General features: G+C 41.2%; 1 protein-coding gene across 1 annotated transcript in view; it reads left to right on the forward strand.

Moving 5' to 3' along the window:
• Nucleotides 1–21,605, forward strand: part of EPDR1 (ependymin related 1) — a 35,996-nt gene extending 14,391 nt beyond the window's left edge. The window contains exons 2-3 of the mRNA XM_055710023.1: nucleotides 16,046–16,254; nucleotides 19,117–21,605. Coding sequence (XP_055565998.1) covers nucleotides 16,046–16,254; nucleotides 19,117–19,307 — 400 coding nt within the window. The 3' untranslated portion in view covers nucleotides 19,308–21,605. The remainder of the gene's footprint in view (nucleotides 1–16,045; nucleotides 16,255–19,116) is intronic.
• Nucleotides 21,606–23,838: the final 2,233 nt, after the last annotated feature.

Raw genomic sequence — 23,838 nt, forward strand, 5'->3', positions numbered from 1 at the left:
GATTTTCCCCAAAGTTTTCCAAGGGCAGTTTTGTGCATGCCAGTGCGAAAGGCTTTTGAACACTCACATGAAGCACAGAGTTGATACAGTGAACTCAGCAAAGAAAGATCTCATTTTCATTCTTTCAGTATCTCCTAATACCATTTGCAACTGTGGTTTTATCATATTCAGATACTTTTCTTGCCAGGAAACTTATGATTCTGCCATACTTTTAGGCAGCCAGCACTGGAAAGTTTACTCACGCTATGCAGTTATGGTAATTCTCAGAGGCTGTTTATTATTTGGAAAGCAGAGTTCCATACAGGATAAGGAGTTCTTACTACAATTAGTTCCCAAATTGATGTATCACTATTTAGTTAGATCCAGATTTGTTGGCCTACATCTTCTGTACAAGAAATAAATTTCTCTTTTCTTCTCTGTGGTGGCATCTGGGAACTTGGATGCCTCCTTGTATTACTTTAAATACCTGGGCACAAAAATGTACATGGATTGGCAAAGCCAGACTGGTTTGCTACCCTACCTGTCCCAGAAGAGAACAATAGGGAAAAAATTGGGTAATGTGCTTGATAAACTGTGAAGGTGTGTGGTGTCTCCTGTACTTTTTTATTTAAAGTATTATTTTATTAAAGTATCAGGGAGAGTAAAAGGAGATAAGGGTGTCAGAGTGGAGACCCCCCTTTCATTTTGTTTGTCCTCCTTTTTATTGAAGAGTGAAAATGTAAGGGACCATCTAACTGCCTCAACATAGTAGAAGATGAAAGACTTGCTATTTTTTTTTAACTTATCTTCAGGTCTGCCTGTCTCCAAAACCAAATGTAAGCACATAGATATTGATTCTTACTACACTGATACATATTCTTTGTTTATTGACATATTTATCTTAATTTTTCATTAGTTACATTGCCTGTAAGAGCAGGTGATTTCACAACATACATACCTCATAGGCAGGTTATTTCAAGTTCCAAAATCCTTAATGTAAATAATCTAGTCTTCTGAAATAGAAAACAGTTGGCCATAAGAGATGGAGGCAAAATTAAGTGTAATTCAGATACATTCAGGTTACCTAGTCTGTCACATCGGTTGTGCTTAATATAGTCGTCAGGCCAAAGTGATATACAGTCTGGCACGAAGGCACGAGCTGCCATTTAAGGCACCACCAAATGTAGGTACCACAACTGCTTAGTTGGAGTCTGGCAAAGGGATCCATGGTGGGTCGACTGGAATCTCCACTCTTACCATTTTTTTGAAGGCTAACACATCTGAAACACAGTTTGGTTCTCTGAATTTCCTTCCTCTGAAAGAATGGAAAAATTCACGTACAAAACTTGTATTACATCTCTGCAGGATATGTATGGTAACTGAGATGCTTATATACCGTAGCGATAGTAACTATAAACATTGTTCAATGTGTTCAATGTCCTTTGGATTATTTTTTTTAAACCATGGAAGCATTCTTTAAATATCCACTATTCTCCTCTATGTTGGGCTAATAAATTATCTACTGTTTGCAATTGCTGCCCCCATTTATAATCAGTCTGGTCTTTGTAATTCATCCTCCTCCCAATTATTCAAATACAGTTTCAGGCTGTAAAAATCCATAGATCATTTTTGTATTTTTAAAATGTCACTTAAAATATTACGAAAAGAGGACATCTCATCATTACAATATGCATATGATGTTTGCAAGGAAATGAGTGTCAGGTATGAACAAGCATCAAATAGAAAGACAAATACCTGCTTAAATCATTCGCCGAAACTGTTTATACTGAAGCAGTGTATGTAGAAATTCAGCTTTCATAGCAGCCTCCAGCTACAATGCACTTGAGATACACCTGCTATAGAGGGCTGGGGCAGGCAGTGACAACATGGGGCTTGGCTGGTGCAGAAGAGACTTTTTCCTTGCTCTGCTCCTCTCCTTGTTTCAGCAGCAAGCGCAGTGACTTGATGGAGGGTGGCTGGCTCTGCTGGGAAGGGCTGACCCATGCCACTGGGAAGGGGACCCGCGGTAGCCCAGCAGCGCGTCTCTGGCCAGGCAGCCTCCTGCCTAACGTGTGGCAGCACTAATAAGCAGTTTTCTGGAGGAGGTGGACTGTGTTGTCACGACGAGTGTGTTATAAAACAGCCTTTGCTTGCTGCCCTGCAAGGCTGTAAGGATAGGTAGGATTTCCAGGGTGAGAGAAGTGATCACACAGGTCTCCTCTTTGGACTTGCTCAGGGCTTTGGGCATACCTCCACACAGATACTTTTCGTAAGAAGCGATGAGCAGCAGCTGAATCACTGTCTTGGCCAGAGTGAGTCTCCTCTATGATTTTTTACTCCTTAACAGCTCCCTCTGAAATCACCTCCCTATTCCCTGAATGAGTCCAACTGCAGGGTTAATGCAAAGCAGAAAACCTGCATGAGCAAGTACCCCAAGAGACATAGCAAACAAGAAAACAAAAAGCCATGACAGCCAGGATATTCAAAAGTCAACTTAAACTTGTGGAAATAAATTTTGGGGAGTTGAGAGTGTGTAAAACATTTTATGTTTGCCTTCCAGCATCCTCAGGTTGCCCATTTGAGGTAAGTTGATGGCTGTGTGAGGTTTTAAACATTTTTCGGCTTATTTTTTCTTCTAAATGGAACAGGTAATAAACACCTGACGTAACATCTGTAAGAATCAGTGAAACTTTTATGGCTGATTTCACAGGGGTTTGGGTCAGGTTGATGTGTAATTTTGGAGAAGGAGTTATACAGCCAGATTTATCTCTTAATTACATAGCTGGCAGGTGGCAATTGTAAACAGCGGCAGTTACATGAGGATCTGCTGTTAGGATGTGGAAAGAACAATTGTCTCTTGACAGCCAGGGGTAGCATGAGAGATGGGAGGGAAAATCCGATGGGCAGAAAAGGGATTTCTGCTGATGCATTTCTCTGGAGAGAGAATTCAGGAGTTTCTTATGCAGTCTTTGAATAGAAACAAGGTGTCTAGTAACGCTGGGCACCTTGATTTTTTCAATGGTTGCGACGACACCCTGAGTTTTAGAAAATACCGAATATTGTCTCTCTGAAAATCTGCCCTTTTCAAGTATCTCCATGTTGAACATCCAAAATATAAAGCTGTTCAAAATCAGTGGTCAGTTTTGAAAGTCTTGCCCATTAAATGTATCAAATAACACAATTAAAAACAGCAAAATACTACAGTATGCGTATGTGAGACACTGTGTAAATTTTAAATAATTATGAAGTCATTTGTACTTTAAAAACAAGAGTTATTTTCATACTTGTTATGGTTATAGGAATGGTAAAGGAAGATAATTCTAGCATGTAAAAAAGTTCTGAATTCATATTAATTAAGAAAAGCTGAAAGAAAACTACGGCTCCCTGGCAGTGTATGTATGAACACTGGGCTCTGTGTCAGGAAAACACCCCAAAATTGGGCAGACTGTTTGCTAAAGGCTTCAGTTTGTATTTGTGTCAGATGCTAAATGGTAAAGCTATTTCTGTCATGTTTTAAGCAGCATGGGTAGTCTAAACATGTTCAATAGGTCTAGTGACCTTTTCCTGAGTAATGGAAAACTTTCAGCTGTGCCAGTGCAGTATATTTATACCAATATTATTTACAGGTCTTGCCCTCCCTGCTACTGCTTCTTAGAACTGTCCTTGAATGAAAAATAAATGTGTCAGTTTTTAATACAATTAAAATGGCTATAAACATTCTTAAAAATAGAAATGTATCCTTAGCCATGCTTCCTTTAGCTGATTGCTGTGTCTTCAGCAGCTGTTGTTTTTGTGCTGGACAAGCAGATAATCTATGAAATATTCTGCATCAAATACACCAATGTGTACCCTAAAGCAAATACTTAATAATTTGAAGAGAAAGGTTTTGAGATTCGTATTCATCTATTAATTATTCCTGTATTTCCCGTCCAGCTGATTATTTAAGAACATACTGAGTTCTGCCAGTTTCTGGTAATGCATCATGGATGTTGCTTACAGAGGGTTCCTACAAGCAGTGTATGTGTGCTGACTGCTGAAAGTCCCCCAAAAAGTCAGAGAAGTTGTGGGTTACTGGACAGTTGTAAGAAAAAGCCCAGTAACTCAATAGAGGACCAAATAAACCAGTTTTGTGAAGAGCAGTTTTAACTGGTAGTTCAACCTTTTAATTATTCCCTTTGAATGCTGAGCATGTATCATTTGAATCCTATCTCCCTGGTCCTGATTTTAGACAGTACTTGGCTTTAACTCCGTCAGGCACTGATAACAAAGTGGTGGTGTAATTAGGATTAACTGTAAAAGCAAACAGCTGAGGATCATCAGTGTGCAGGAGATGGCACCATCCTTCAAATCCCCAGGCTCCCCGTGTGAAATAAGATGAAGACTCAGCCCTCTGCTGAGGCTCCTCAGAGAGGAGGCAGAGTTGCCGCTGTTGCTTTTGAGAGGTCTCAGAAAGTGATCCCCGAAGGTTGTTCACCACCTTTGGGCAGGTAACAGTGCCAAGGATCCAAGACAGAGAACTGATAATGTCAGAACTAATTGCTTAAGGTTGTCTGTTACCAGAAGAGATGAGCAGCCATCGGTATTCTCTCATCACCTACATGTAAGGCTGGGAAGGTATCCGAGTCGCCATATAACCTGCTCCTCCATCCTGGAGAAGCAAAGCTTTATTTGGGATGTCTCTGACCCCTGGTTTTCTTACTGGTTCTTGTAGAACCTGGAATGTAAGAAGACACACACACAAACGTTTTCAGACTATCTCGTAAGTAAACCCTCTTTGCTTAAAATGATGCTGTTTTCTTCCAGTGATACCTTCAGGTAAGATGGGGAACAACTGGCATTCTTTTTTAGCCTTTTATATACTGGTCAGCTTATTATGTGTCCTACCTCAGCCTTCTGTTTGTAAATAAACATGCTCAGTTTCTTCATAGGTCCTGTTTATTAAATATTGCACCATTCTTGCTTTTCTCTGGACTATATCTTGACTGTTTGTTCCCCTAAGAGTGGCATCCAGAACCAGGAACAGCGTTACCTTTCTGACCTCATCGGGGCTAAGCAGAACAGAATAAATGACCCCTCTAATTGACCTAGAACCATAAACTTGCCTTTCTAAATCATTACACTGTACTGTACCACATCTCAATGGATAAGTGTTCAAAATGCCATTTGCTTTATAACCATTGAGCAATTGACATCTGTCCCTAATGATATGTTTTCTCTCACACAGACATTACGTTCTTTCCTGTAATCCTTTTATTTTGCACACTTTGTCAGCTCTACCTGGATTTTTAACATGCCAACGCTTTGTATTTGAATCCAGTCACTAATTTACACACTCGGCAACCAATATTACATTTGATTGATAGCTGCTGAAGGCAGAAGAAAAAGACCTGCACAAAGACTTCTGGATGAAATGAAGAGGTTGTTTTTACATCAGAGGTGGGGAGGGAGAATGAAGTGCAGTGCCAGGACTTCAGGTTGCATTTTTTTCCAGTGAAGTGAATCTCCAACTTTCACAAAGTTTCTTTAAAAATAAGCTATACTCAAATTTTTGGATAAAGATGTTAGAAAGTTAAAGTGTACTTAGCTTTCAAACTGTGTTGTTTGATTATCCTAGCTGGCCTGACTTCCAAACTCCCTTGAAAACAGACCTGGTGTTTTTTCATATTTTTACATTGGACAGATACCTGAAAGGCCTGAATCATCCGTCTTAAGGAGATCATTGCGGATGGGAGGTGGAAATCATTATGTCTTGGGGCAGTAATCTGGTACAAGCACGTATCCTCACAAATTTTTCCAGGGAATATTCCATAGTGAAAGAAAAGTTTGCTTTATCAGAATAGGGACCTACTCCCCATGTGTTCCAAAGGGCAATCTGTGCCTCAGACTTCTTTGTGATTACTTTTTGTACAGGAATGGATACTGAAGAGCAACTAACTGGCCAAGTATACACATGATGGGATTTACAATCTCAATGAAGAACAATATAGATCTCCTGAATTTCTTACAGTCCCTATTCATGGTTTCTGAAGATCCGTCTCTGTTTTTACACAAAAGTTAAAATGTGTAAGAAGCTGCAGTGTCCAGTCCTAGCTGAAAAACTAGTGTTTATTTTTTATTATTCTTCTATTCCAAAGTAAATGTCTGGAAAAGTTAGATTATTTAAGTGTAGTTATTTGTGATTAGGGACCTCGTTCTGCTATGCCTTTCTGATGTGTAAGATAGATATCATACTGAGGCAGAGCTAACATCCAATTTAATATCCTTTCTCTGAGCCTGATTCAGAAAGGTATGAAAACTCCAGATAAATCTGACAGTTAGAATCACAGAATCATATAGGTTGGAAAAGACCTTTAAGATCATCAGATCCAACTGTTAACTCAGGACTGCCAAGCTCATCACTAAACCATGTTCCTAAGCACCACATCTACACAGTTTTTAAACACCTCCAGGAGTGGTGATTCCACCACCTCCCTGGGCAGCCTGTTCCAATGCTTGACAATGCTTTCAGTCAAGAAACTTTTGCTAATATCAAATCTAAACCTTCCCTGGCACAATTTGAGGCTGTTTCCTCTTGTCCTGTCACGTGTTACTTGGGAGAAGAGACCGACCCCCCGCCTACAGCCTCCCCTCAGGCAGCTGTGGAGAGCAACAAGGTCCCCCCTGAGCCTCCTCCTCTCCAGGCTGAACAACCCCAGTGCCCTCAGCTGCCCTTCATAAGACTTGTGCTCCAGACCCTTCACCAGCTTTGTTGCCCATCTCTGGACACGCTGCAGCACCTAAATGTCCCTCTTGTAGTGAGGGGCCCAAAACTGAACACAGGATTCGAGGTGTGGCCTCACCAGTGCTCAGTGCAGGGGAACGATCCCTTCCCCAGTCCTTCTGGCCACATTGGCCTTCTTGGACACCTGGGCACACTGCTGGCTCATGTTCAGGTGGCTGTCAGCCAGCACTCCCAGGTCCTTTTCCTCCAGGCATCTTTCCAGCTGCTCTTCCCCAAGCCTGTAACATTGGGTGGAGTTGTTGTGACCCAAGTGCAGGACCCAGCACTGAGCCTTGTTGAACCTCATACAAATGGCCTTGGCCCATCAGTCCAGCCTGTCCAGATCCCCCTGCAGAGCCTCCTGCCGTCTAGCAGATCAACACTGCCCCTCAGCTTGGTGTCATCTGCAGTTACTGGGGGTACATTCAATCCCCTCCTCTAGATCATTGATAGACATATTAAACAGGACTGGCTTCAGTGCTGAGCCCTGGGGAACACCACTTGTGACTGGCCACCAGCTGGGTTTAACTCCATTCACCACCACTCTTTGGGCCCCAGCCATCCAGCCAGGTTTTTACCCAGACTACACCCATCCAAGCCATGAGCAGCCAGTTTCTGCAGGAGAATGCTGTGGAAGATGGTGTCAAAGGCTTCACTAAAGTCCAGGTAGACATCCACAGCCTTTCCCCCATCTACTGAGCGGGTCACCTTGTCATAGGGTGAGATCAGCTTAGTCAAGCAGGACCGGCCTTTCCTAACCCCATGCTGGCTGATTACCTGGTTGTCCTGCACATGCCGTGTGATGGCACTCAAGATTATCTGCTCCGTAACCTTCCCTGGCACCGAGGTCAGGCTGACAGGCCTGTAGTTCCCTGGATCCTCCTCCCTGCCCTTCTTGTAGATGGGCGTCACGTTGGCTAACTTCCAGTCAACCAGGACCGCCCCGGTTAGCCAGGACTGCTGACAAATGATTGAAAGTGGCTCGGTGAGCACTCCTGCCAGCTCCCTCAGTGCCCTTGCGTGGCTTCTATCTGTTCCTGAGAGACTTGTGTGTGTCTAAGTGGTGTTAGCAGGTCACAGAGGACAACTGGTCTTACTATTAAAGACGGCAGCAAAGAAGGCATTAAGTACCTCAGCCTTTTCCTCAGCCTTTGTCACTATGTTTCCCCCAACATCCAATACAGAATGGAGATTCTCCTTAGCCCTCCTTTTGTTGCTAATATACTTATAGAAACATTTTTAATTGTCTTTTATAGCAGTAGCCAGATTAAGTTCTAGTTGGGCTTTGGTCCTTCTAATTGTCTCCCTGCACAACTTCACGACATCCTTGTAGTCCTCCTGAGTGGCCTGCCCCTTCATCCAAAGGTCATATACTCTCCCTTTTTCTCCTGAGTTCCAGCCAAATCTCTCTGTTCAGCCAGGCCAGTCTTGTTCCCCACTAGCTCATCTTTCAGCACGTGGGGACAGCCTGTTCCTGAGCCTTTAAGACTTCCTTCTGGAAGAATGTCCAGCCCTCATGGACCCCTTGGCCCTTCAGGACTGCCCCTCAAGGGACGCTGTCAACCAGGCTCCTAAACAGGCCAAAGCCTGCCCTCCAGAAGTCCAAGGTGGCAGTTCTGCTGACCCCTCTCCTTACTTCTCTGAGAATCGAGGGCCCTACCATTTCGTGATCGCTGTGCCCGAGACGGCCTGTAGCCATCACATCACCCACCAGTCCTTCACAAACAGCAGATCTTGGGCTACTTCTTCCAACTTCATCGCTGCCTACCTGAAAAATCCGTAATGGACGGTAATCTGAGGGCCGTACCAGGGTAGGAAGCTTTCCCTTCCTATCTTTAACCTGGGCCCCAGTGGGGCAGCAGCTGCCCTGAGCTGTGGGTCCGGTCCCGTATGGGGCCTTCTGTCCCCTTCAGAGGGGGGTCTCCTGTGACCCTGCCTGTTTCACTTCACGGGGGCCTGGCTGCCATTGCTCTGGCCCTGCCCGGCTCTGCCCAGGCGCTGCCCTGTGAGCCGCCAGCTCCCAGCAGGTCTCTAGAGGTAAAATTAAAAACAGAGGTATGTCTTTTATGTTGGGGTTTTTTTCTTTTCTTTTCTTGAGATACTCTCGGTCATTGTAACCATGATTTTTCTGGTGCTCTCTACATGTTAAATTTCTGCTTCCTTTTTCTTAATTTTTCCAAGCTCATAGGGTGCCTTAATATAATTGCACGCTCAGACAAGCATTTCCACCTCTCAGTTTAGAGCATCCACTCTTTCCATTGAGTTATTTACTTCCCTTCTGTATATACCACAAAGGGGATGAGAAATACAATAAATGATAATGTACCTCTGTCATTTCCCTCATCATTATTCTGTCCTTCCTAAACTCTTTAGCATATATTGAGAGTCCTGGCCTTCCTTATTGTCTTTGGTCTCCTCTAAGCCCTGCTGTGATTTTCCAGTGGCCTTTATTATTATCCTACTCAGGGCAGCAAGGCTTCACTGTGCAAGACTTTTTGACAAACTCAGAACAGGAGAATAATCTCTGACCCCAAGTATATTTTGATATCAGGTGGTTCCACTGGTATACACCATATTCCCCAAGAGGTGATTCCATTGATTCATTGGAAAGCATTCTGGCATTTTGGCTGCATCTTCCATTCCTTTCCTTCGGAGCTACCCTGTTGTCTACAGAGGGTTCCAATTCACGAATATACCGTTACTTACGGAAACACACAGATGCTTTCTATTAAGGACAGTGCATCGTTTAGCGCCTTGCAAAACATGACTTCCTTAGACACAATGCTTTATTGTTTCCCTGAATTTCAACTTCAATTAAAATGCATTGTTCTCAGGGGTGCAACTTGGTGGACAGACTGATTATTATGGGGTGTCAAATAGCCAAAAAGGGACAGCAGGGGAAACATCATTCTTGCTGAAGAACTTAATTCCCCTTAGTATTTGCCAAACTAGCTAATGTAATTTATGGGAAAACAATTAAAAAAATAAGACGTTGCATAATTTTTTTTACTGGGTTTCATAATGGAAGTCATAAAAATATGTCACTCTTTAGCTGGTGTAGATTTGGCTTTCTAGCTTGTGATTCCTATATTTGAGGTTTTCTTTCTACACAAACCTCATAATTAACTGGACGTAAACTAGTTCTCTCTGCTTTGGAAACTGGTAGTGCTGTCAAAGTTCCTCATATACCTTGCTAATTAGATACCTGATACAGGGGGCTTCGTTCCCTTGAAAATAAAATAAGGGCTTTACAGTCTGTGAATGATTTAAGTCAGACTAAAAAATACTGCTTTTACACAATATCAGATTACATTTACTGTCACATGTATTTGCACAATACTGTATTTGTACAATATACCATAGTCCAGCACCACTGCCAAACATGTGAGATCAAATATGGTAAATTACTGTTGTTGTTGAGGTCTGATACACCAGAAGAAAAACACAAGCCTGAAATTACCGAAAACTTCATGGGAAAGAGGAAAGGAGTTCCCAGAAATACATTGAAAAACGAATGCTTCTCAGTTTTGAAATGAGCTTGCCAGAGCTTTCCAAAAGCAGATGAATGTTCTTGACCTGATGAGTGTTTATCAACTGTCTGCGTGTCTGCTTGGCAGCTTTGCTCCCTTGAAAATGTTCTTAATCTGAAGAGCTGAGAAGATGAGGTTTCGTAGTCATCCTTTGAGTAAAGATTCCCATTCTCCCAGTACATCTTTCTTCAGTAAGAAATGTGTGAAAAATAGTGCTATTATTATTGGGTATGTTATTAAGAGGATACAAGGTAACTCAAGAATTATGTATTTGGATGTACCTGTCCGTGCACACCAGAACAGAGAATTTGTTTGGGATATTTTTAGTGAAATTTCTTCTAGTTAGAAGTGTTTTTAACTTCTTTCGCAGTCTTTAAAAATGCCTTTTTACAAACAGAACCGGCAAAGAATTAAGTAAGACCACAAAAGCAGACAGATGCTTCAAACTTTTAGTTAATCTCAAAAGAGAAAGCAAAGTTAGCCTTGGAATAATTGCAGCAACCTCAACTTGGTATCTTAAATAGCAAATACTGTTCCCTGCTGAGTAATACAATATCTCTGCTACAAATCATACATGCAATTTTGCTTTCATTTTTCAATCCTTTTTACCACTTACTAGGTAATACAAGTCCTGGCTAACACGAGTGGGAGTTTTAAGGATACAATAGCTGCAGCTGGGAAAACTGAACCGGTTAGGTTAAAGCCCTGGATGCCTGAAACCCCGTATGTCTTTGCAGGAAAGGGAAGTCTGTTTTACAAGAACTATTGTTCCATTGTTTTTTGGGTTAGGAATTGTGGTTTTGTTCGTTGTTAATACAATGCCTCACACAACTGGTTCTTGATCCCTGATTAGCGTCTCTTCAGTGCTACAGCAATCAAAAAATAAATAACAAGAATAACATTTTAAGGCTCCGGTCCTGTAGGTTACTCGTCCAAAGCCACAGAACGAAATGATGCAGAGCCAGATATAGCACACAAGGAATTTCTTTTACCCAGTCTCAACCTCAGACCACTATTTTGCTTCTCTCTAGCAAATGACCTTGTCTAATGTGCTTCAATACATCACGCGGGTCTTGGCATGCCACTGCCAGCACCTCTGCTCCTCTGAGTCACTACAAAGGCAATTGGACAGCAAGCAGCTCCTTCCTTCTAGGTTTGACACTCACAAGGCAGCCTTCGGAAGTGCAGAAGTAAACCCTGGGAGTCATGCAGATGTGTTAGGTGATGGGCAGGCTGCAGGACAGACTGCCAGCTGGGAAGGACCTCAGCATGGGGCACTTTTTAGCAGGACTCAGGGAAGACCGAGTACCTGAAGCAGAGCTGGTAGCATGGTCTTGAGTCTGATGACTTTTTTTCAGACAAATTGCTAACATGCAGAACAGTAACCAATTCAAAAGAAAAGTCATTAGTTAAGTTTATTGGTTTCAGTCATTTATGAAGGTCCAAAAGACTCTATGTTATTTGGGCTGTCTCCTGGGAGGCACCTCTAACTATCTCCCCAAATTTCAGGAGGAATCTCAGAGGTAGGATGGTATTTGGATGCACACCCACTCCTTGCAGTATGTCCTCAATGCGTGTGCTTCGCCTCATGATTGTGTGGGTGCGGTGTTCTGCCCTTGCATTAGATTCAGTTGGTCTCTTATTCAGAAAAATACTTTTTGTAGCTCAGGAGAAGAGAGTACTGAACACAGCATGTATCCCACCTGTCTGACATATTTACTTCCAGCAAAGTCAATGGAATTATGTGCACAGGATATGGTCCAGTATGAAGAAATTCTTTAAAGCATAGGAGCAAAAAACATGTGTGCATCTTTATATGCTGGAATTTATCCATTTTCAGGCACAGACAAAGGAGGTATTAAGGACCATGAGAGAGTCCCACTGAGGGTGTAGTGTACAAAGGGTGTGAGGCGTAGGACAGGGTAGGATGGAATAGGGTAGGAAAGGAAGGGAAATATCTCAGTCAGGCAAGTAGGGTAACTTGTCTAAGTAACTTCTCTAGATCTCTTTGAAGGTGCCCAGTGAACAGTAGTGAACAGGTTGAGGCTTTCTTGAAGCTGCAGTTAAAGAATGAATTTATTATAAGAATAATATTAGAGGTGGTCACAGGCAGCAAATATGTTACATTTTCTCTGAAAAAACAACCTCATTAAAAATCATTTCTGCTTCTCTTTTTTTGCCAAGACCTATTTTCAGGACTCTGCACTTCCCCTCAAGCATCCAATGAAATCTCAGGCACCTAAAACAAATGCAGGCAGTATACTTAGGACTTGGCCAATTAAAATAATAATAAAAAAAGAGGAGGACATTATTTTTAAATATTTTGCTTTAAACCTGATTTTTTTATATTCATGCATATTTTGTTATTAATTTTGGCTGGTAAATAGTTGTCTTTTTAAAACAACAACTTAGCCATTCACCTTTCATATGCAGTTAAACTCAAATCCTGGTAATCTTAGGTTTCTGTGCTTGCTATTTCCAGGACACACACAGGAGCAATTCTCTTTAAAACTTGAATGTGAGGTACATCTGGGTTGAATAATGACAGTGTGACTCGTGTTCACTGCTTAGCCAGGGCTGCCATGCACAGTGAGTAGGGCCATGCTCTCTGCAGTTCTCATCTCATGGGCATGCCAGTGTAGCTGCTGAGTTCATCCCAGCAGTGCACGAAGTCATACAACTGGTGTCTGTTCCACATGTGTTCACTTGCCTCTCCCAGGAATAAAAATATAGGTGGTGGAGCCTCTTGCTCTGCAGAATGGGTGCTAGAGAGACACTTGGAGATGAGTTTGATCTGTTTGGATTTGTCAAATTCTTCTCTCCATTGTTGTTTCATAATGCATACCTTGCTGTCTGCATGGAAGATGGCAAAGTCAAAGTAGGCTTTTTGGGGTTGTGGTCCTCCTTCTGCAACTGTTCAGGCTATCTGTTGAAGTCACAGTGGCTATCCATGTGCTAGAAGTTAAATACGTGCATTTGTCAGATCAAAGTTTAAACTACTGTTTCGCTGGAGTAAGGGTGGCATGTGTCCTTCATGCAATGATATTGATTCACAGCTTAAAAAATTTAGAACAAAATATATTTATTCCATGAAATAATTTATAAAGGAGAGGATAAGGAAAAAAAAAGCACACAAAAAAATTTGCTAAAAATGCGAATAAAATATCTGTGCAAAATAAATTTTAAGTAAGGATTTAAAATAGAAAAAGATTAATTGTTTAAATTTTATTCTGAGTAGTTTGTAATGCTTTGCTAATATATTTATTTTTTGTTCTTTCACAAAATGACTGTATTATCACTGAAATATCTCAAACATATTGACAGGCTCATCTGTAAGGCATTTCCAATCCCACTTTTATGGGAGCTGCAGGGCACCCAGCTGAACAGTAGTTGAGTCATTAGAGCCTGGTTACAAACACGTACGTAAGTGTATTTCAGTGTTCTTGTGAGTATGTTCTCTGGACTGAATGTGATATAAAAGTTATGTATGCCCTTACGTGGTCACAGGCTTTGCTTTACATGAAGAACCAGTATATATATACTGAATTCTTCAGTAGTTTATCATGGCTGTGGAGTGGCCTTTGATGAAGAAAACGGCAGGCGAGTTCAGGTCACTACGAGTCATCACAGAAGCAGGAATATTTTAAGATATGGACAGGAGAACGCTTTACCGCAGGGAAGCTAATACATAATCTTGCAGCTTGTCAGCCTCTCTGTGTGAGTCTTTGCTAATGTGTGGGAAGATCCCAGTGACTGACTCCCTCACGGAAAGCGGCTCCTTCTCGTGCTGTGCGAGGTCATGTGTGAGAGGTGTTCCCCAGCTTACCCCACGTCAGTCTCCTTGTCCCCTTTTACATTTTTCATCACCGTTCAATTTGGCTAATGCCATTTAGCCTGCCTGTGTTTCCACACATGCTGGATAAATGATCCTGTCAAGAAGTGATGGGAATATTGCTCAGATGCTTTTAACCGTACTCGGACGCTTTTCATAGCGCAGCATTTAAATGCCTCTGTGTCAGTGGTGGGTGAAGTGATTCCTGTCTGATGCAACTGTATAGTGCAACAAATAACATTGTAAATTTATTTTGTTGTCAGCTCTGTTTCATGTAAACTTTACATCCTCCCTAAAAGAACATGAAGACTGCAGAGAGAAACATGCAGGAGTTGAGAAATACCATGAAGGTCCCCTCTTGCTTTTGTGCATCATCTCCTCAATTACATGGATTATGCAGTGGTTTCCACCAGCTTCCCAGCTTCCTGATGACACAGGATGAATACTGTTAGGGGCTAGCATCAGGTTTGTGAAGTGGAAGAAGCCACAGTTGAAAGGACACCCTAGCCATTTTTTTTTCCCCCTCAGGAAATGGAGACAGCATCATGAATGAAGCGAGTAATTACAGGTGGAAAGAGACACTATTACAGACAGGCAAGATGAAGCTGTTCAAGGGAATTAATACTGTCCCTTCCTTTTCTCGGGAATTAATACTGTCCCTTTTCTCTGGAGTCACCGCATAGCATAGATACTTGAGCCATGATATTCACAGGAAACCTCTAATCTGTGCACAGTTTTGGGGAGTTTAGAGAGTGACTGCTGGCTCTTCTTTGCAAAAGGTGCAGAGCACGCATGAGGATGCTTTGAGTTGTGCTTTGAACAACTCATCATCTGATTGATAATGCTCAGTACCCTGCAGAAGTGAGGCTTCTGGTGTTTCTGGTTGCGTATTCAAAACTGGCTGATACTTCTGAAATTTTTATTTCAGTTTCTTTCTGTTTCTGTCCCCAGTTATAAGGTAAGGATCATATCAACTCCTTTTTATAGGTATGGAAGCAAAGTCAGTGTTTGTGGTAAACTCAACTACTATACTAGTAACTAGGTGAAAATGTCCATTAAGAGGTTTATCATCTCTCCTCAGAACAGGGCTTGGTCACTTCATACTCTATATAAGATTGTTTTTAAAACCTTATTAACTATCCATTTTGTTGACTTCACCTCCTGACCTCTCAACCTTATTGATCTCCACATCTCTCCTTATCTCTGCCTTACTATTGTGTTTCTCTGCATTCTCCTTTCACTACTGCTTGAGTCTGGTGGCTTCCAGAAAGAAACTTTGCCATTACGGGGGAGAGCCTCTCAATTCTTCACTTGAGACCATGTGTTTCCCCCTTCATCAGTGTGTCCCACTAAGCTACATGGGTTGCCACAGAGGAGCATCTGTGAGGATGGCAGATACCACATCGAACCAGCACAGAGAAAGGCTCTGCCACATTTATGGGGAATTTAATCTATCCAGCCTATGCAAGCAGATCTTTTCAAAAGGTTATAACTTAGCCAAATCTGGGCAACTTTTAATAAAAACTTTTCCCCTGCCAAATTTTGAGTTCTTTCTCCAAAACATAGAGGCACTAGAGCTTTTTAATGAAACAGTTATTAAAAAAAAAAAAAAAAGAAAAAAATAACAAAAAACCCCCAAACAAAACTAGGAATAATAACATGTTTTTCTCTCAGTTGTTCTCAGAAAAGTTGTTCTGTTGTTCTCAGAAATGGCTGAACCAGTTCAGCTTGAATTATTTATTTTGGAAAGAGTCAGCTGAGGCAGACTTTCAGCATGGGAACTTTCAGCCCAACTCGTTAGCCTTTCTCAAAGTTTGACAAAGTTTAATGCAAGTGAAAATGGTCTTAAACAGAGGAGATAAAGGCAAGCTCACTTATCAGCAATGCTCCTTGCTTAGTATAGAAAAAGACTATACATTAACTTCTTTTTTTTTAATGTTACAGATTCTTTGAGTATATATTGCTCTACAAAGACGCAGTGATGTTTCAGATTGAACAAGTCACAAAGCTTTGCTCAAAGATTGCTCTGACAGAGCCATGGGATCCATATGATATTCCTGCCAATTCAACTTATGAAGATCAATACTACATTGGGGGACCTGGAGACGAAATTATGGTACAGGAATGGTCGGACAGAAAACCAGCCAGGAAATGTATGGGCATGCTTTTGTTTCATCTCAATAGTTATCATTTCTGCTATCCAGGGAAAATTAAATTATTCATGTTTCACCCCAGCTTTCCATATTTCTATAGAGTTTGCTGGAAGAAATAATAAATCTACCCTGTGCGCAGCTTATCATTTTATTATAAATGCATTTTATTAAGAAAATGTTTCATATCTCAGTAGGATCAAATATGTCCAAGGGACTTGATTGTATTTTAGTTCATATCATACAGATTAGATTTTGGCATGGAACAGCATCATTTTGCATCTGAATCCAGCAGCCTGTATCCAATATTTATCTAGAGAAGAATTGGTAGTATAACTGGGGACACATTCAAACTAGAGTGTGCATAATAGAAACAGAGCAGGTGTCGGTGTGTGTCTACACACTACTATCAAATTTTCTCATGGAATACATCCAATATATGGTTCAGCAGCAATGAACATCCTTAATATGCACCTAAGTTTTGTTATCCAGTACACCAGTAAGAAACATCTGCTCGCGAGGCTTAGTTTTGCACTTGGCAGCTGAACACCTGCATCATAAAAGAAAGCAGGCTGAATTTTCCAGGGTATAGTATGATGGATTTTGGATGCATAGCAATTTATTAGCACATTGGCTTCAATTTCACCTATGGTTTACTGACAACATAGACAATAATAAAAATTATTTTAAAACCCCCATGAAATTTGTGGCACTATTCAGCTAATGCAATACTTATGGTTATAGACACCTAATATATAGGCTGGTTATGAACCTGAGCTTTTAGCCAGGGGAAAATATTTCTTTCTTGAATAAAAGTAGGAAGAACGAAGTAGAAAATTAAGGATAAGATTGTTAGACTTCTGTAACTAGGTCAGTACATCCTCTGGTATTCTACAAGAGGCAAATTGTCACTTAGTCCAAGAACTTTGTTTTTCAAATCCAGTATTTTTGGAATTTTTATGGAACTTAATACCCAGATACATCCAGTTAATGATGTGTTATTTTTATCCTATAGTATTTTGTATCTCCAGTGCTTTTCTGTGTGATCATTCATAAAAATAATATCTTAAAGTTGTCTACCCATCCACCTTTCATCTAATATTGGCTTGTATTCTAGAAATTATGTTTTTGTTAAAAATTATAAAATTTTCAGCAGAGACATAAGATACCTTGGTACCATCATATTTTACCTTAATATTTTCATTCAAAAATCTGATACAAGACTTGTTGAGGAAAAGAAGCCTTCATTTCTGGATACTCAAACCCAAACTTATTTAAGTCAGAATGGTTTTGGTATATTAGGATGCCCTGGAGAGGTATGTTCAAATATTGCTCAGCTTGTCACCCTTTCTTTAGATATATTATGTGTATTTCATGTCACACTTTATCTATTTCTGATAATGTGATTGTGGTACAGCATATGACACAGTACCGGAAGGACAGAAAATAAGTATGTTGGACTGCAGAGTGAGAGAAAATAAGCCTCCTTGGGGCTGGAAAAAATTGTTACAGACAACCCTCAGAGGAACTGATTTATGATTGAAGTAGGTAATTTTGTATTTTAACCTCATAAGTTTCTGCTTTTGAGATCTGAAATACAAAACAACTGGATGAAGTGGTGAACAGTGGAAGGGGTAAAGAAAGATTACAGAAGAGGTGCATGGCGTTAATAAAAGGGATTTAAAAGCAAAGGATATTCAAAGGAAACCACCGTGATGATATTGATTGCAGAAACAGTGTAATGGTGAAAGAGGAGGTGATGGCAGAGGATGAGGGGGAAAGAGCAAGGGAACACCTCTGAGATAAAAACTTCATGGAATTAAACTGAAGTTTAAAAAAGGGACAGACTTCCTACATCACATACATGGAGGAGATCAGCATTGAGTGTAGTCTTGAAATAATGATCCAGGGAATGCCTGAGAGGAATAGGAATTTAAAAAAAATAACATGATAATAATGATATGAATAGATGACGGTAAACACAAGGAATGAGTTAGGAGATGGAGGCACTGGAGTCCTGTTTGGGAATGTCCCTCTTCTAACGAGACAAGCCCTCTGTGCTTGAGACAGATGGAAAAAAAATGGGAGCAAGGTTGTGTTTGTTTGTATTAAAGTATTGTCAGCGTACGAATGAGAGTTAAGATTATAGAGGACCAGAAGCTGAGGAAGTAAGGTGCTGTGGCTGTTAGTTCTGGTGCGGAGGAGTTCCCAGCACAGCAGAGGACAAGTGCTTCCTTGGGTAGGTGAGTGCAGAACTTCATATGCATGGGGAGGAATTGGATGTCCCACATAGATGGGGGAACTAAACTGTTTTAAAGTATCAAAGGCTATGCTGAGGCCCAGCACTGTGAAATGGACCACAGGTTCTGAGTAATCACGCCTTTCAACTTGTCAAGAACAGAGTGTAAGGTGAAATGCCCCTGTGCTACCCAAGCCAATGGCACCAAAATTTCCCTTCTGGAAAAGCAAAGCATTTAATTATTTTGCTGGTGAAGTAAGTGCTGACATGAAAGTGGCACAAGAGATGAGAGAAATTGGACTTGTGCAAAACACAACTAAATGTGGAACTAAGCAGAAATGACAGCCCTTCAGTAGAGGCATACTGGAAAGGTGACATACCGATGCCATGATGGTATCATGATTTGCAATGTGCCTGACACCAACATGTACAGGTTTAAGATCATTGCAGTGTCCGAGTTAGACCAGTTTTGTGGCCTTTCATGGTGCTGCCATGCACATGGGCAGAACTACGGGCAGTTCCAGCCTGTAGGCTTGGCTTGAGGAGTGGCCATTTTCTCTGACATCGCTGTGACACATGCATTCTTTCTCGTCATCTAAAGTAATCCCATTTCTGCTTGGTTACAGTGGAATCCTGGGTCGGTGTTTACACGGTCAAAGACTGTTACCCAGTACAGGAAACCTATACGAAGAACTACAGCGTGACAACCTCCACTCGCTTTTTTGATCTACAGCTGGGCATTGCTGACCCCTCAGTGTTCACCCCACCCAGCACCTGCCAGACAGCCCAGGCAAGGCTGATGAAAGATGAATGCTGATTATGGACGCTGGCTGTCCCCAGCAAGCAAATATTAACCAAGAGGTTTGTTATTAATAGTCAGCTGCTGACGTCTAACCTGATTTTTCAAGCTTATTATTGCTCTTTTGGGAATTGTTAAGTTTTCACTTGAAAGAGAACATAAACATTTCACTGAGTAAAATATGTAACACAAAAGATCTCTTTCATTACATTAATCTGTTCGGTGATGCACTTGCAGTATTATATAGTTACCACTAAGATAATATTTATCGATACTATTTATGTAAGCTGTGGCTGATTTTCCTTTTGTGAAGGTTTCATTATTTATTTTTTCAAGAAGACAAAGCATAAGCAGATTGTGATAATGGTAACATCTAGAAGGAAAAGCTAAATTTGGTTGTTGCTGTTGTTACTTCTGGGGACTTGAAGGGAAGGGAAAATATGTCCTGGGTATTAGGGGTATAAAGAGATATGTCCTGGGCACAAGGTATAAAGACCTCGTCCTTAACCAAAAAATATCCCGTTTGAATAATGTACGTCAAAAGTATGGAAATCCATTCTCTTGGTTTTGTTTTGCTTTGTGTTTTTTGCTTTTTGCTCTTCAGGAAGCTGGTAGTCTAGTGTTTGAGCTGATTTTTTCTCTATGAAAAGAAACGGCAGTAGCCCTATTCATATAATGCTACCCGACATGCACAAAATACATTTTCTGTTTCTTGAGAGAATGGTGTGAAATGAAGAGAAGAAGGGAGAATGAAGAGAAGGAGGGAGAGGTACACCCCCAAAAAAGTAAGCTACAGTTTTCTTGGATTTACTACACTTTTAGTGAAGGGTTCCAGTAGGGTGCAGTGAGATATGTTTCAGTCATGTTCTACTTTAGCACCAATTTTTCAAGGCAATACTAGTTTTAACCTATGCAAAGACATTAAGAGATACTGCACTCTAAAGAGCTTTAATATTTTGTAACCGTTTTCAAAAGTCCTTACTCAAAGAGTATGGAAATACCTTTGTAATTCCAGGTAGATGTGCAAAAAAGCCGTTCTTAGTGTATAATTAGTAGAGGCTAAATCAGCGTGCTCACAGTGCCAGGTGATCCGGATGGAGTGAACAGGGCTGTGTGACCGCTGTGGGGAGGTGGGAGGAGGAATCAGAGGGAGAGGGAGAGATGTCCTCTGTGCAGCGTGGCTGCAAGGCACTGCAATCTAAGCAAAAATTACAATCTTGCTTTCTTTTGCACCCACTCCATTGATGCCTGCCTTATTTGCTGTTCCATCAGCATCTCAAACCGTATTATCTCCACATCCTTTTCTGTTGGGAAAGTGAAAGTTTCCTTAAGGGGAATAAATAAATAACCAAAAAAGTGCGGGAAGCACACATATTTTGCTTCAGAAAATTCAAACCAAATCTTCATGCACCTTCAGGCCCTTGGAAGTGTGGAGTAGGGATGGCTTTTGCACTTTTACAAAATAAAATTAATTGGCTTATTCTGTAAGTGTAGGCATGCACTTTATTTATTATTTGCAAATAAGTTTAAAGCCAGATTCTTGTCCTCTTATATGTGTTGGGTAGTTGTTTGCTCCAGAAGTTCTCTGGCTGAAAACAGTGCAATACTGGGAAGTTTGGTGTCCCTGGAGGAGAGATCCTGGGCAGGCTTTTAGTGCTTTATATGCTCATAGCTTTTGGTACATAAGCAAGTGGTACAGTGGTTATTTTGCTTTCACAGTTCTGGTCAGAATGGCATTTTACTTTGCCTCGTGCCTAATGAAAGCATATAGACATACCTGCTAAAATTTAGGTAGTTCAGTAGAAAATTTCTCTTGGATGTGACCATTTCACTGAAACACGCTGATGGAAAGAAGGATTTGGTTTCATTGAATTTAGAGTGCGTTTAGTCTGTACTCGCCTTCTGTATTTTTTGTGACAACCTAAATGCTAACTGCATATTGTTCTTATTAGGGCAATGATTAACATGCATTTCTTAATATCTGTGTCTTGTTAGAATCTGGAAAATATAATAAATCTGGCTAGCAAACATGACGCTGTGGTACTGTATAGCTTGGGATGACTTTGTTGTGGTAAAGCAGATAGCTGAGTAATCAGGCTGTTTAAATTATGTTTTGCTGACAGTGAATCCATTTCTAGCAATAACATTAAACGTTCTTTTAAATATGAATTTTGAAAAGTCTGCTACACAGAAGTGCTTTAAATATCTTGCCGTGATATACAGGGCAATTTTATATGGCTAAATGTGTACATCTAAAACAATGCTGTTGTCTTCTTATTTATGCTTTACAAATTCAATAAAGAGAGTTGTCAAAGAGATGTCAAACAACCAATTTCTGGATTATGTGCTTTAAATTGGCTGTGAACCAAATATGAAGGACAAAATGTATATGCCTGGTTTGTTATCTTGGTTATCATTTGCTGCATTTTGTTGTCATGTACCACAAGGGACATTCTGTCTTTATGTGACTGTGCCAATGACTCCGTAAGAATGAGCATAAAATGACTTTACAGTAGCCATATAGTGTGCTACCACAGTATGGGGTTTTTGTTTGTCTGATAGTCTGGGGAATTTGTTTATCACAGGTATCTGTTGGAAAATTCGTAATAAATTGGTATGTACATGAGGTACATTGTGTTCTGTTGGGTAACAGTGACAGAACCTGGGAGCTGGATAGTCTGCGAGGCAAAGCTGTTTTTGTGAGATTTCCACTGCTTCTTGGTTTCAGCTGGGCCAGAAATAGTGCAAACATAGATCTGCCTGCCATATTTTTGTATTTCTGCTTGGAGGCTTTGCTGAAAGCAGGATGTGTAGAAACACAACATTGTTTTATTTAAAGTTAACTAAACATTCCTGAACCTCAAAACAGGTTTAGTTTGAGTTTGGGGAGGAGATCTGGGCATAATAGGAATTGGTTCAGTTCCTATTTTAACAGTTTGCTTAATTCTAGTATTGAGGCCAGATTTTGCTGCCTCAAGCCATGCTGCACACCATGGAAGTGCTGCCATTTACCAGGGCATGCCAACTTTCATGAAGAATGTAGGAAGAAATACAATAATCCGTAGTCAAAGTAAATTTTAGTCAAGAATTGTCTAAACACTACAATATTCTTACTTTGGGACACAAATGGAATTACTGTGTTTTCTAACTTGAAGTTTATTTTATTCTAGTGCTCACACTTACTGCTTGCAACGCAGCATCTCTTTTCCCACCACCCTTTACTTCCTAATGCCAGTGGAGTCCACTTCCAAAACAGCATTTACAACTCTCACTTGCATTTATTTCAGTAGTTCAGCACCTACGTACCTGGTGGATCTGATCTGGACCTGAATGACCTCATTAATTTCACCAGCAGTCTTCTCTCAAGTCCAGGAACGGTGCCAGCCATAACGAAATGTGAACACCGTACACTGAACTACATGTAGGTGACCAACAGTAAGAGCAGCATTGGCTCAGGTGCAGCTGCTGGTCCCCCAATATCCCAGTCCCTGAGAGGGCTTAGCACAGCTCCTACATCACATCCTGCATTTCCTGCATCCTCAGCCACAAACTGGTGCTGGAGACAAGCTGCAGGACATTCCCACCTGACAGAAAGGCACGTCAGGAAATCAGCAGCTAGTTGCCTGCTCCCTAGTCATGAGGAATAAAGATTTCAAAAGAGTACTTGCACAAAAAGACAGAGGTCCCTGACTGTAAAGATGCCGCGGTCTCCCTCAGCTGCCTTTCCAGCAGGCTGCATATATGGCATGGACTCAGGCCCATAGGTATTTAATCTTCACATCTGCACTTAGGCATAGAAACAAATGAGCAGGCTTGGAAGGCTCTTTAAACACTTGTGAGCATTTATTGATTTGTAAAGGGAGAGGGACAAAAGCTTATGATCCAATGAGTAATCTCAGAAAACAGTGGCAGCTATGTAGGGTAAGAACGATGAGGTGCTGCTGTGAAGCTGCTAGGGTAAATTTCCAGACTTTACTTCGAGGGCATACTGGTTTAACATGCTCCAGGGTAGAGATCTGTGTGGTTTGATATGGCTGTTTCAAAACAGCCTGAAGCTGCGTACTGAATGAAATGATGCACGTAGTTACGGTGTGATGTTGTGTTTGAAGTAAGGACAAATAGCCCAGCAGTGCACATTTTGCAGGCATGAGTGAGTGACTGGTGACCTGCCTGTTTAGCTACAGAAATATGTGTGCCTTTCAGGAGTGCTGCCTGCTGCCCCTGAGCGTAAGCTGAGCATGTCGAAGGACAGAAGAATTACTCTTCTCACCACCCTGCCCATGGAAACCCACTTCAGGCTCCTTCCTTTCCCGCTCCGTAAAGTGAGAGCAATAATTCTGCTTTACAGCTGCTCTTGTCTTCCTGACTGTGATAGCTCTGGGCCAACATCACTGCCTCAGCCAGCGGGGCTTGTGGAGGCTTGGAAGCATTGCTACAGCAGCATGAATGTCACAAAGGGTTCCCAGCCTCTGCCTTCCAACATGCAATAAAATTATGCGTGTGTGTTATACATGTGGGCTTACCCTTTACACCCCTGTGTGCTCACTCA

This window comes from Falco cherrug, chromosome 4, assembly GCF_023634085.1.
Source record: "Falco cherrug isolate bFalChe1 chromosome 4, bFalChe1.pri, whole genome shotgun sequence".
NCBI lineage: Eukaryota > Metazoa > Chordata > Aves > Falconiformes > Falconidae > Falco > Falco cherrug.